Source organism: Oncorhynchus mykiss, chromosome 30 (assembly GCF_057628025.1).
Source record: "Oncorhynchus mykiss isolate SJ-2025 chromosome 30, ASM5762802v1, whole genome shotgun sequence".
NCBI lineage: Eukaryota > Metazoa > Chordata > Actinopteri > Salmoniformes > Salmonidae > Oncorhynchus > Oncorhynchus mykiss.
Genome location: NC_143051.1, coordinates 26,866,229 through 26,880,191, shown reverse-complemented (window position 1 = coordinate 26,880,191; position 13,963 = coordinate 26,866,229). Strand labels below are relative to the sequence as shown.

The 13,963-nt window shown below is 44.5% G+C and overlaps 1 protein-coding gene across 13 annotated transcripts in view; it reads right to left on the bottom strand.

Annotated features, from left to right (window-relative positions):
- LOC110489414 (trafficking protein particle complex subunit 9) overlaps window positions 1-13,963 on the bottom strand; it is a 304,212-nt gene that overhangs the window by 90,533 nt on the left and 199,716 nt on the right. For 7 of the 13 annotated variants that reach the window (XR_016493584.1, XR_016493587.1, XR_016493585.1 and 4 more), the window contains one exon: window positions 4,785-4,843. The exons of the other annotated variants lie outside the window; for them this stretch is intronic. Coding sequence is in view for 2 of the 7 variants with exons in the window: in XM_090227939.1 (XP_090084065.1) it covers window positions 4,785-4,843 (59 nt within the window). In the remaining 5 variants the exon portion in view is untranslated. The remainder of the gene's footprint in view (window positions 1-4,784; window positions 4,844-13,963) is intronic. 13 annotated transcript variants of the gene reach the window in all.

Here is a 13,963-nt window from a genome sequence, read left to right as displayed (position 1 = left end):
AAGAGTGGGGTAACATCTCACAGCAAGAACTGGAAAATCTGGTGCAGTCCATGAGGAGGAAATGCACTGCAGTACTTAAAGCAGGTGGTGGCTGTTACCTTTGTTCAGGGACACATTATTCAATTTCTGTTAGTCACATGTCTGTGGAACTTGTTCAGTTTATGTCTCAGTCGTTGAATCTTGTTATCTTCATACAAATATTTACACATGTTAAGTTTGCTGAAAATAAACACAGTTGACAGTGAGAGGATTTTTCTTTTTTTGCTGAGTTAATAATGTATGGCAGTGGGAGAGAGCCTAAGTAATAGAGACTGACTGGCGACTGGCCCCTGCCTGACTGAATGTCCAGCTTATCAACTAAAGAAAACAGTGGACGCATACTGTACACAAGCCCACCTCTCTCCTCTGAATGGCTGTCATTTTGGTTGTCCAAACTGGTGATATACATATACAGTAGAAGTCGGACGTTTTCACAATTCCTGACATTTAATCCTAGTAAAAATTCCCTGTTTTAGGTCACTTAGGATCACCACTTTATTTTAAGAATGTGAAATGTCAGAATAATAGTAAAGATAATGATTTATTTCAGCTTTCATTTCTTTAATCACATTCCCAGTGGGTCAGAAGTTTACATACACTCAATTTGTATTTGGTAGCATTGCCTTAAATTGTTTAACATGGGTCAAACTTTTTGGGTAGACTTTCACAAGCTTCCCACAATAAATTGGGTGAATATTGGCCCATTCCTCCTGACAGAGGCGAGGTAACTGAGTCAGGTTTGTAGGCCTCCTTCGCACACACCTTTCCCACAATGTTTCTATGGGATTGAGGTCAGGGCTTTGTGATGGCCACTCCAATACCTTGACTCTCTGGTCCTTAAGCCATTTTGCCACAACTTTGGAAGTATGCTTGGGGTCATTGTCCATTTGGAAGACCCATTTGCGACCAAGCTTTAACTTCCTGACTGATGTCTTGAGATGTGGCTTCAATATATCCTAGCAGGGCAGAAATTTGACAAACTGACTTGTTGGAAAAGTGACATCCTAAACGGTGCCACGTTTAGTCACTGAGCTCTTCAGTAAGGCCATTCTACTGACAATGTTTATCGAGTTTATGTGCTCGATTTTATTTACCTGTCAGTAATGGATGTGGATGACATCACTGAATCCACTAATTTGAAGGGTCGTCCACACACTTTTGTATATCTAGTGTATAATTTCACAGGCCTCCGCTTGAAAAGACAGCACAAATGAAACAACAATTAAGCGCTCTGAACAGACAAACAAGAAGCTTTAACTGCAACACACACACACACAAACACACAAACACAGTCCACAGCTGGCTCCTGATGGGAGGACGGCTCATAATAATGGCTGAAACGCAGCGAATGGAATGGTGTGTGTTTGATGGAAACCATGTGTTTGATGTGTTTGATTCCGCTCCAGCCGTTAACACGAGCTCGTCTTCCCCAATTAAGGTGCCACCAACCTCCTGTGATACACAAACTACAGGCGTTTGAAGATTAGTGATACTGGGTTTATGTCCCTGACTGAAGTCCCATCTTCAAACCAGGGCTGCTTTCATCTCCCAGGCATCTTCAAACAGACACATTGAGCCATGAAATGCCCCGTTTCATCGACACAAACAGTGTAAAAAGTAAAGAAAAATGCAAAGTTTAACAGATCTGGGATTGTTCTTTTGTGCATAAACGTTGAATATTAGAATTCTAACAATTCATTATATTTCCCAAATTAAGTAATGTCGCAAACAGCTGTAAAGATAAACGCCTATACATCTACTTTCTAAAAGTGACGTAGAACCCGCAGCATAGCCCTGCTGCTGTACAGGGAAGGGATAACAACATAATCTCATTCCTTCTCAACCACTGCCTCTCTTCCTTTCTGAATTGATTGTGGCGTCTTGCAGGGCTTAAACCTAATCTAGTCTATTAGCAGGCTTTTAATAACTCTCTCTGTTAACGGTCCGGGAGGGCACGGAGGACCAGGGGCTGCCATCCTAGATCACCCTCCCTTCACCTCCATCCCAGATCACCCTCCCTCCACCTCCATCCTAGGTCACCCTCCTTTCACCCTCCTCTACCTCCCTCCACCTCCATCCTAGGTCACCCTCTCTTCACCCCCCTTCACCTCCCTCCACCTCCATCCTAGATCACACTCCCTTCACATTCCTCTACCTCCCTCCACCTCCATCCTAGATCACCCTCCCTTCACCTTCCTCTACCTCCCTCCACCTCCATCGTAGATCACCCTCCCTTCACCTCCCTCTACCTCCCTCCACCTCCCTCCACCTCCATCCTAGATCACCCTCCCTTCACCTCCCTCCACCTCCATCCTAGATCACCCTCCCTTCACCTTCCTCTACCTCCCTCCACCTCCAGACCATAACACCCTCCCTTCACCCACCTCTACCTCCCTCCACCTCCATCCTAGATCACCCTCCCTTCACCTTCCTCTACCTCCATCCAAGATCACCCTCCCTTCACCTCCCTCTACCTCCCTCCACCTCCGTCCTAGATCACCCTCCCTTCACCTTCCTCTACCTCCCTCCACCTCCATCCTAGGTCACCCTCCCTTCACCTCCCTCTACCTCCCTCCACCCTAGATCACCCTCCCTTCACCTTCCTCTACCCCCCTCCACCTACAGACCATATCACCCTCCCTTCACCTCCCTCTACCTCCCTCCACCTCCATCCTAGATCACCCTCCCTTCACCCCCTCTACCTCCCTCCACCTCCATCCTAGATCACCCTCCCTTCACCTTCCATCCAAGATCACCCTCCCTTCAGCTCCCTCTACCTCCCTCCACCTCCATCCTAGATCACCCTCCCTTCACCTTCCTCTACCTCCCTCCACCTCCATCCTCCCTTCACCTCCCTCTACCTCCCTCCACCCTAGATCACCCTACCTTCACCTTCCTCTACCCCCCTCCACCTACAGACCATATAACCCTCCCTTCACCTCCCTCTACCTCCCTCCACCTCCATCCTAGATCACCCTCCCTTCATCCCCCTCTACCTCCCTCCACCTCCATCCTAGATCACCCTCCCTTCACCTTCCTCTACCTCCATCCTAGATCACCCTCCCTTCACCTTCCTCTACCTCCATCCTAGATCACCCTCCCTTCACCTTCCTCTACCTCCCTCCACCTCCACCCTCCCTTCACCTCCCTCTACCTCCCTCCACCCTAGATCACCCTACATTCACCTTCCTCTACCCCCCTCCACCTACAGACCATATCACCCTCCCTTCACCTCCCTCTACCTCCCTCCACCTCCATCCTAGATCACCCTCCCTTCACCCCCCTCTACCTCCCTCCACCTCCATCCTAGATCACCCTCCCTTCATCACCCTCTACCTCCCTCCACCTCCATCCTAGATCACCCTCCCTTCACCTTCCTCTACCTCCATCCTAGATCACCCTCCCTTCACCTTCCTCTACCTCCATCCTAGATCACCCTCCCTTCACCTCCCTCTACCTCCCTCCACCTCCATCCTAGGTCACCCTCCCTTCACCTCCCTCTACCTCCCTCCACCCTAGATCCCCCTCCCTTCACCTTCCTCTACCCCCTCCACCTACAGACTATATCACCCTCCCTTTGCCTTCCCCTACCTCCCTCCACCTCCCTTCACCCCTCTCTACCTCCCTCCACCTCCAGACCATATCACCCTCCCTTCACCCCCCTCTACCTCCATCCTAGATCACCCTCCTCTACCTCCAGACCATATCACCCTATCCTTCACCCTCCTCTACCTCCCTCCACCTCCAGACCATATCACCCTCCCTTCACCCCCTCTACCTCCCTCCACCTCCAGACCATATCACCCTCCCTTCACCCCCTCTACCTCCCTCCACCTCCAGACCATATCACCCTCCCTTCACCCTCCTCTACCTCCCTCCACCTCCAGACCATATCACCCTATCCTTCACCCTCCTCTACCTCCCTCCACCTCCAGACCATATCACCCTCCCTTCACCCCCTCTACCTCCCTCCACCTCCAGACCATATCACCCTATCCTTCACCCTCCTCTACCTCCCTCCACCTCCAGACCATATCACCCTCCCTTCACCCCATCTACCTCCCTCCACCTCCAGACCATATCACCCTCCCTTCACCCCCCTCTACCTCCAGACCATATCACCCTCCCTTCACCCCCTCTACCTCCCTCCACCTCCAGACCATATCACCCTCCCTTCACCCCCTCCAACTCCCTCCACCTCCAGACCATATCACCCTCCCTTCACCCCCCTCCACCTCCAGACCATATCACCCTCCCTTCACCCCATCCAACCCTCAGACCACCACCCTACACCCCTCGAGGCAGAATAGAGGAGAGAAGAGGAGAGAAGAGGAGGTGATGATTGTAGAGGAGAGGAAAAATAGAGGAGAGGAGAGGAGCAGGACGAGAAGAGGATAAGATAAGAGGCGGAGGAGAGGAGAAACAGTTCAGAGCAAGTTCAAGCGAGGGTCTGTTCATGCATGTCACCTGGGAGAGAGAGAGCACATGAAACATATATTTTATCAATACAGGAAGATAATTAACATTTGAAAGGGTTTAAGCCTCCTCCTGCCTCCATTCAAGGTGATCATCACCCTGCAACACTAATTGTATATGGGGAGATGTGAGAACTTTAAAAGCAATGGTTTTGGTGTGACTGGGCCAGGGAACGATGCCAAAGGGAATATGTTGTGACACAGGTAGCTAGTGTTGAATATTAATAATTAACAACTATATGCTTAACACATAGTGAGAGGTATTCATACCTACTAATGACATGCTTCTGTAAAGGGATGGTTCCCCTCTTGAGCTCCCTGCAGCTGGTCTGGGCGTATCGTCAAGGACATGGTGTGACGGGTGAGAGATTTATAAAAAAAAACAGAACAGACCTGTTCTAATCAAATCAAATGTATTTATAAAGCCCTTTGTACATCAGCTGATATCTCAGTGCTGTACAGAAACCCAGCCTAAAACCCCAAACAGCAAGCAGTGCAGGTGTTGAAGCACGTTGGCTAGGAAAAACTCCCTAGAAAGGCCAAAACCTAGGAAGAAACCTAGAGAGGAACCAGGCTATGATCACCTTCTAATCTCCTTTGACTTCTGAAACACAAGGGATGGGTGGAACCAGCCATGACTAAGCATTTTTAGGTCTACTATATAAGACCTCTGTTTTTTTTAACACTCAAGAGTGTGGGATCGACCAGCTCCATTATGGCAATAATTAATCGATATTAAATAATTATGATTGTTTGAAGAAATGATAAAGTCTCTCTCACCTGGTTAAGAAATTCCACGACACTAGTTTATGTATGTAGGTATAAATATAAATATACACTGAGTGTACAAAACATTAGGAGCTGCTCTTTTCATGACATAGACTGACCAGGAGAAAGCTATGATCCCTTGTTGATGTCACTTGTTAAATTCCGCTTCAATCAGTGTATATGAAGGGGAGGAGACAGGTTAAATAAGGATTTTCAAGCATTGAGACATTTGAGACATGGATTGTGTACCTGTTTGTATGTAATGTATGTGTGCCATTCAGAGTATGAATGGGCTAGAGAAAATATTTAAGCGCCTTTGAATGGGGTATGGTAGTGCCAGGCACACCTGATTGAGTGTGTCAAGACCTGCAATGTTGCTGGGAATGGTCCACCATCGAAAGGATATCCAGTTAACTTGACACAACTGTTGGAAACATTGGAGTCAACATGGGCCAGCATCCCTGTGGAACGGTTTCCACACCTTGTAGAGTCGATGTCCCAACGAATTGAGTCTGTTCTGAGGGCAAATGGGGTGCAACTCAATATTAGGAAGTTGTTCCTGATGTTTTGTATAGTAAGTGTATATTTCTATACTATAAATATTCACACAGTTCAGATCCCCGAGCCGACAAGGTGAAGAATCTGCAGATGGGCAAGGCACTTAACCCTAATTGCTTCAGAGTCGCCGTTCGGTGTCTCAGGGGGAGTTGGGATATGCAAAAAACTAATTTCCAATTGAAACATGGTTCTAAACACACACACACACACACACACAAGGGGCCACCGTCTCTAACAGCCAGGTCTACTTTATGGGTGTTATAACATGGTCCTGATAGGAGACAGAGCTCTGTGGAATGACCTCGATGAGTTTAAACGGTGTGACGCCTCGGACCAACTAAGAGCACATGATTTGATCTGATAACCACATTAGATTGTGTCCATTTCAGGCCTGCTCTGAGATGCTGTGAATCATCTGATTGCAGTAAGTGTCGGTTTGTCTGAATACCTCGGGCTTGGAGCTCCAACATGGAAAGAGAAAAAACACAGATGCAGGGAGGGACACACGCACGCATGCACATACACACACACACACTGTGTAGCATTGCATCATGGGAGTGGGTAAGAAGAAGAGAGTGGAAAAAAGGAACCCGGCAACTACAATCCCCCTTTTCACTCACAGACAGATGTATATCATAATCTCATCATGCAATTATGTCGGCTGTTTCTCCCAGTTTAGACCTACAAATGTTACAAATTAGAATTATCCACACACACACAGCATGTCTATATTTTCCTCTGATTATTCAAACAGCAGTGCAGAATAGTTCATCGTAACCTGCATAGGAATCCATTAGAGAGAGAGAGAAAGAGGGTGGGAGTGGGAGAGAAAAAGGAGAGATAGAACCAGTGAAAAAAGAGAAGTGTTTTTATCAAAGCGCTGTTGCTGCAGCTCTAACAGCCAGTGATTGCACTGGGGAGAAACTGAGAGGAAGAGAGAATATACAGAGCTGTGTGTGTGTGTGTGTGTGTGTGTGGTGTGACAGTGTTTGTGAGCCCAGAGTTCTATTTTTAGCTCACATGCTTGAGCTCATGTGCTGAGAGTGGAGGTGGGCTGTGCGGAGGCGGGCTGTGCGGAGGCAGGCGAGAGCAACACGCTATTTATAGACTGCATGTGGCCGACTCCCCGTAACCCCCGGTTACCAGCAACAGCCTCAGCACCGACTACACCTCCATCAATAACGGTCCTGCTCTTTCTGACACGCACGCACACACACACGCACACACTTCTATCGGATTGGCTGCTGTAGAGACAGATCTATACGAACAATTACAGTATGGATATACAGTATGGATATGCCTCAGTGCAGGAATCTGCTAATGCATTGATCAAGATGCTATTTAAATTCAGTCGATGCAGAGTTTGCAGGGAGGGACAGTATAGAGCACGGGGTTTCTCTCAATGCAGACAAACAAAGCTCTGAGAACATACTGTACGATGTTGGAATCTGGTGAATTATTCGATTCATTAGTAAATGATCTAGTGGCTTGGAGGATCTAAAGATAAAACCCCTGTCATGGTTTCAACTAAATGAGATTATGGCTGTGAATGAATGGGATTAGTGTTAAAAATATATGTTGCCTGGCCCTGAGGGTAAACTAACAGACTGTTTAGAAGGTTCAGAAGGTTCAGAAGCCAAAACAAAAATATATGTTGCCTGGCCCTGAGGGTAAACTAACAGACTGTTTAGAAGGTTCAGAAGCCAAAACAAACATATATGTTGCCTGGCCCTGAGGGTAAACTAACAGACTGTTTAGAAGGTTCAGAAGCCAAAACAAACATATATGTTGCCTGGCCCTGAGGGTAAACTAACAGACTGTTTAGAAGGTTCAGAAGCCAAAACAAACATATATGTTGCCTGGCCCTGAGGGTAAACTAACAGACTGTTTAGAAGGTTCAGAAGCCAAAACAAACATATATGTTGCCTGGCCCTGAGGGTAAACTAACAGACTGTTTAGAAGGTTCAGAAGCCAAAACAAAAATATATGATTCTTAAACGGAAACTTCACAATTTTTCAACTTCATATTCATCATCTCCAGCACCACCCCAGCATGAACATATGTGACAATAGTGCATTTCTATGTTTTGTAGTAAAAATATAGAGGACGATAAGTGCTTCCGATGACCTCATCGGTGTGCCTCGTGCGATTTTGACCAATAGAGTAGGCATTGCCTACTAATTGGTTGATGATGTCATTGGAAGCACTTACCTTTCTCTTTTTTTACTATAACAACATAGAAATGCCTAATTTTCCCATGTTGATGTTGGGGTGGTGCTGGAGACGTTGGACTATGAAGTTGAAACATTTGGAAATGTCCCTTTAATGTGTTTTGCTATTACAGCACCTATACTAAACTTACATTTTGATGCTCTCTCGCAATATGGGTGAGTGAGCAGGGATCTAGATGTTCCCATAACTAAACCCATTCCTTAAGCCATTTCTTGTCCTTAAGGGAGCTAGTTAGGGAGGGGTGAGTCATCTATAAAAAAATACCATTACATGTCCATAATGAATGTGCGTCCCCAGATGGACCCAAACTAAACATGTTTAGGAAAAAAATAACATTTCTCCTCACAGCAAATTCACCCAGCATCACTGAGGTGTTTCGACCCTGGGTGTTAAGAGAACCTTCCCTAGTAGGAAGTGAACCTCGGAGAACAATCAGGTCTCATCTCTGTCACAGAGGAAACACCTCTGAGAGGGGTGTGTCGGCCAGAAGAAGCTACTGGATGATACAGAACATATGCGGGCCACCATCCCATGCGTGGAAGAAAAATCGATAATGGTTATAGGAAGCACATGCTGGCAAAACGTTCATGTCTGTAAAGAAAAAAGGCTAAAACATAGGCTGATAATATTACATTTGCAAACTAGCCTAGTGTCTTTTAAACCAGTGGTTCCCAAACTGTTGGGCGGGCTCCGAGGGGTCGGCATGAGGGTCCCATTCCAATAAAATAAATATACAGTACCAGTCAAAAGTATGGACACACCTACTCATTCAAGACTTTTTCTTTAGGTTTACTATTTCCTACATTGTAGATTAATAGTGTAGACAGTGTGTATCTCACAACTGTTGCGAAGGAGTAAAAGATGTTAGGGACAATAGAGGGTGATTCACAACAATTGTTTGCTAATATAATAATTGCTTGTAATAATGTAATTTTGATAATGGCGAGACTGGTGAGAGGTAAAATCCTTTTCATACATTGCCTACATTACTACAAATATTAATAGCTAATCATGAAAAATAAGAAATAGGATTCTTAAAATACAGTGGGGCAAAAACGTATTTAGTCAGCCACCAATTGTGTAAGTTCTCTCACTTAAAATGATGAGAGAGGCCTGTAATTTTCATCATAGGTACACATCAGCTATGAGGGACAAAATGAGAAATAAAATCCAGAAAATCACATTTTAGGATTTTTAATTAATCTATTTGCAAATTATGGTGGAAAATAAGTATTTGGTCAATAACAAAAGTTTCTCAATACTTTGTTATATACCCTTTGTTGGCAATGACAGAGGTCCAATCTTTTCTGTAAGTCTTCACAAGATTTTCACACACTGTTGCTGGTATTTTGGCAAATTCCAGCATGCAGATCTCCTCTAGAGCAGTGATGTTTTGGGGCTGTTGCTGGGCAACACGGACTTTCAACTCCCTCCAGAGATTTTCTATGGGGTTGAGATCTGGAGACTGGCTAGGCCACTCCAGGACCTTGAAATGCTTCTTACGAAGCCACTCCTTCGTTGCCCGGGCGGTGTGTTTGGGATCATTGTCATGCTGAAAGACCCAGCCACGTTTCATCTTCAATGCCCTTGCTGATGGAAGGAGGTTTTCACTCAAAATCTCACGATACATGGCCCCATTCATTCTTTCATTTACACGGATCAGTCGTCCTGGTCCCTTTGCAGAAAAACAGCCCCAAAGCATGATGTTTCCACCACCATGCTTCACAGTAGGTACGGTGTTCTTTGGATGCAACCCAGCATTCTTTGTCCTCCAAACACGACGAGTTGAGTTTTTACCAAACAGTTCTATTTTGGTTTCATCTGAACATATGACATTCTCCCAATCTTCTTCTGGATCATCCAAATGCTCTCTAGCAAACTTCAGACGGGCCTGGACATGTACTGGCTTATTAAGCAGGGGGACACGTCTGGCACTGCAGGATTTGAGTCCCTGGCGGCGTAGTGTGTTACTGATGGTAGGCTTTGTTATTTTGGTCCCAGCTCTCTGCAGGTCATTCACTAGGTCCCCCCGTGTGGTTCTGGGATTTTTGCTCACCGTTCTTGTGATCATTTTGACCCCACAGGGTGAGATCTTGCGTGGAGCCCCAGATCGAGGGAGATTATCAGTGGTCTTGTATGTCTTCCATTTCCTAATAATTGCTCCCACAGTTTATTTCTTCAAACCAAGCTGCTTACCTATTGCAGATTCAGTCTTCCCAGCCTGGTGCAGGTCTACAATTTTGTTTCTGGCCATAATGGAGTTTGGAGTGTGACTGTTTGAGGTTGTGGACAGCTGTCTTTTATACTGATAACAAGTTCAAACAGGTGCCATTAATACAGGTAACGAGTGGAGGACAGAGGAGCCTCTTAAAGAAGAAGTTACAGGTCTGTGAGAGCCAGAAATCTTGCTTGTTTGTAGGTGACCAAATACTTATTTTCCACCATAATTTGCAAATAAATTCATTAAAAATCCTACAATGTGATTTTCTGGATTTTTTTTCTAATTTTGTCTGTCATAGTTGAAGTGTACCTACGATGAACATTACAGGCCTCTCTCATCTTTTTAAGTGGGAGAACTTGCACAATTGGTGGCTGACTAAAACCTTTTTTGCCCCACTGTACTTAGCACCGTGGTCCTGGAATTCTCTCCTGAACATTTTTAAATTTGATGATCTAGTTTCGTTGGTGGAGTTTAAATACTTGATCGATGTATATATCATAGAAGACTGTAATTGTTTTCAGGCCACCGTTTTTAGTCAAGACTTTTGTAGTTTTAATGTAAAATGTTTTTGTTGTACTGTATGTGTGTTTATAGTTTTGTTTAATGTTGTGTTAGTGTATGTAAGTTGTTTTGTCTGAAACATTGTTCCCCCTGATGCTATTGGACCAGTTCTCTCTTGGAAAAGAGAAGTTATCTCAATGAGAAAAAACCTGTATAAATAAAGGTAAATAAAAATGTAAAAACGTTGTACCCAAGTCTCTGTCTCCTGTGTCTAACCTTCGCTCTTCTCTCTCCCTCCCCTCTAGGATGGCGATCCAGGTGGCTAAGTTCGACTTTCACACGTTACCCCAGCCGGACCAGGAAGCCGTGCGCTACACCAACCCCAAACTACTGGAGGAGGAGAGGCTTCACGCCCAGGCCTCCATGATCAGCAGCACCCTGGGCATCACCTGGAACATCATATCCTTTGATGTTGGATGTATACAGATCCCTATTAGAAGGCATCTGGATGCTACATCCGGAGGTCTTTTGGCTAGGATGTGTGCCAGTTCTACTGCACTGACAGATGGGAGAAAGTATGGTGAAATGTGCATGCAGCATTGGGCACTACATAGGGAATAGGGTGCCATTTGAGACACATCCTTTGTCAATATGCAGGCAGGGCACTCCATCAGAACCTCTTAGGTAATGAGGGGGCTATTACCAATACACAGACTCAGTGTTGTTTAGAATGGCCTATCAAGTTGTTACAGGGAGGAGGTGTACAATTAATAATTAATCGGAGTCACTGTGCTGTTGAACTTGCCATCATATTTTCCATTTTGTCTGTCATAGTTGAAGTGTACCTATGATGAAAATTACAGGCCTCTCATCTCTTTAAGTGGGAGAACTTGCACAATTGGTGGCTGACTAAAAACTTTTTTGCCCCACTGTAAATGGTTAAAGAAAAGTGTGATAAATAAAAACATATACCAATTTTATTTAAGGACCAAAAAACTGACAGCTGTGCCATATAAATCCAAAATAGTTGGGAAAAGATTTTCGATGTACCCATTCCATGGCACATGGTTAAGGAATTGATACACAAAACAACACCGGATTCAAATCTTCAAATTTTTCAATTTAAATTACTATACAAAATTCTTGCAACCAATAGAATGTTATATATATGGGGGATACAGTCTTCCCAGCTCTGCAGATTCTGTTGTAGGAGGCAGAGTCATTAGATAATTTATTTTGGTATTTTCCATATGTAGCTCGTTTTTGGTCACAGGTCCGGGAATGGCTGAAGAATTGCAACATTTGCCTAGAACTAACGCTGCAGATAGCAATACTGGGTGATTTGAAAAGCCATAGTCAATCAATCAATAATATAATAATTATTTTAGAAAAAATTGTTATTTTTAATTTACAATCTGTAGAAGCTATGGAAATAGAAATGTTCAATACTTTTGTGAAGCATCACCGCACAGCACATCCTACCGATCCTCGACTTCGGTGATTATCTATAAAATAGCCTCCAACACTCTACTCAACAAACTGGATGCAGTCTATCACAGTGCCATCCGTTTTGTCACCAAAGCCCCATACACTACTCACCATTGCGACCTGTACGCTCTCGTTGGTTGGCCATCGCTTCATATTCGTCGCCAAACCCACTGGCTACAGGTTATCTACAAGTCTCTGCTAGGTAAAGCCCCGCCTTATCTCAGCTCACTGTTCACCATAGCAGCACCCACTCGTAGCAGGCGCTCCAGCAGGTATATCTCACTGGTGACCCCCAAAGCCAATTCCCCCTTTGGTAGTCTTTCCTTCCAGTTCCCTGCTGCCAATGACTGGAACGAACTGCAAAAATCTCTGAAGCTGGAGACTAGCTTTAAGCACCAGCTGTCAGAGCAGCTCACAGATCACTGCACCTGTACATAGCCCATCTGTAAACAGCCCATCCATCTACCTACCTCATCCCCATACAGTATTTATTTATTTAACTTGCTCCTTTGCATCCCAGTATCTCTACTTGCATATTCATCTTCTGCACATCTACCATTCCAGTGTCTAATTGGTATATTGTAATTACTTCACCACCATGGCCTATTTATTGCCTTAACTCCCTTATCTTACCTCATTTGCACACACTGTATAGAGACTATTGTTTTATTTTGTTTTGTTTTTATTTTGTTTTGTTTTGTTTACTCCATGTGTAACTCTGTGTTGTTGTATGTGTCGAATTGCTACGCTTTATCTTGGCCAGGTCGCAGTTGTAAATGAGAACTTGTTCTCAACTAGCCTACCTGGTTAAATAAAGATGAAATAAAAATAAATAAAATAAAAGTTGAAAAATATATGGCAAATAGAAATCCAAAATGGATGATGTTGAGAGATATATGGGAGGGGTTGAATGGAGCTGAGGGGTGGGACTAATAACAAGATATAGGTATGTGTATGTATATATAAATATTTACCAACAAAAATATATGGGGGATTGGAAATGATGCAGACAATTACATTGATGGAAGCAACATTCTTTCCACAATATTAAGCTGAACCAAATCTCACATTTGGAATCGTCAGACCAAAGGAGTTCCACCAGTCTAATGTTTGTTGGTCGTGTTTCTTGGCCCAAACAAGTCTCTTCTTATTGGTGTCCTTTAGGAGTGGTTTCTTAACAGCAATTCGACAACGAAGGCCTAATTTACGCAGTCTCCTCTGAACAGTTGATGTTGAGAATTGTCTGGTACTTGAACTCTGTGAAGCATTTATTTGGGCTGCAATCTGAGGTGCGGTTAACTCTAATGAACTTGTCCTCTGCAGCAGAGGTAACTCTGGGTCTGGCGGTCCTCATCAGAGCCAGTTTCATCACAATGCATGACGGTTTTTGCGACTGCACTTGAAGAAACTTTCAAAGATCTTGACATTTTCCAGATTGACTGAACCTCATGTCTTACATTAATGATGGACTGCTGTTTCTCTTTGCTTATTTGAGCTGTTCTTGCCATAATATGGACTTGGTCTTTTACCAAATAGGGCTATCTTCTGTATACCACCACTACCTTGCCACAACAAGGTACTGGCCCAACGCTATAACCATTAGGCTACCTGCCGCCCCATGTATAGAGTTTCAAGAAAATGAGCTTTAAAACTGCAATATTTTCTTTGCACCCCAAGACA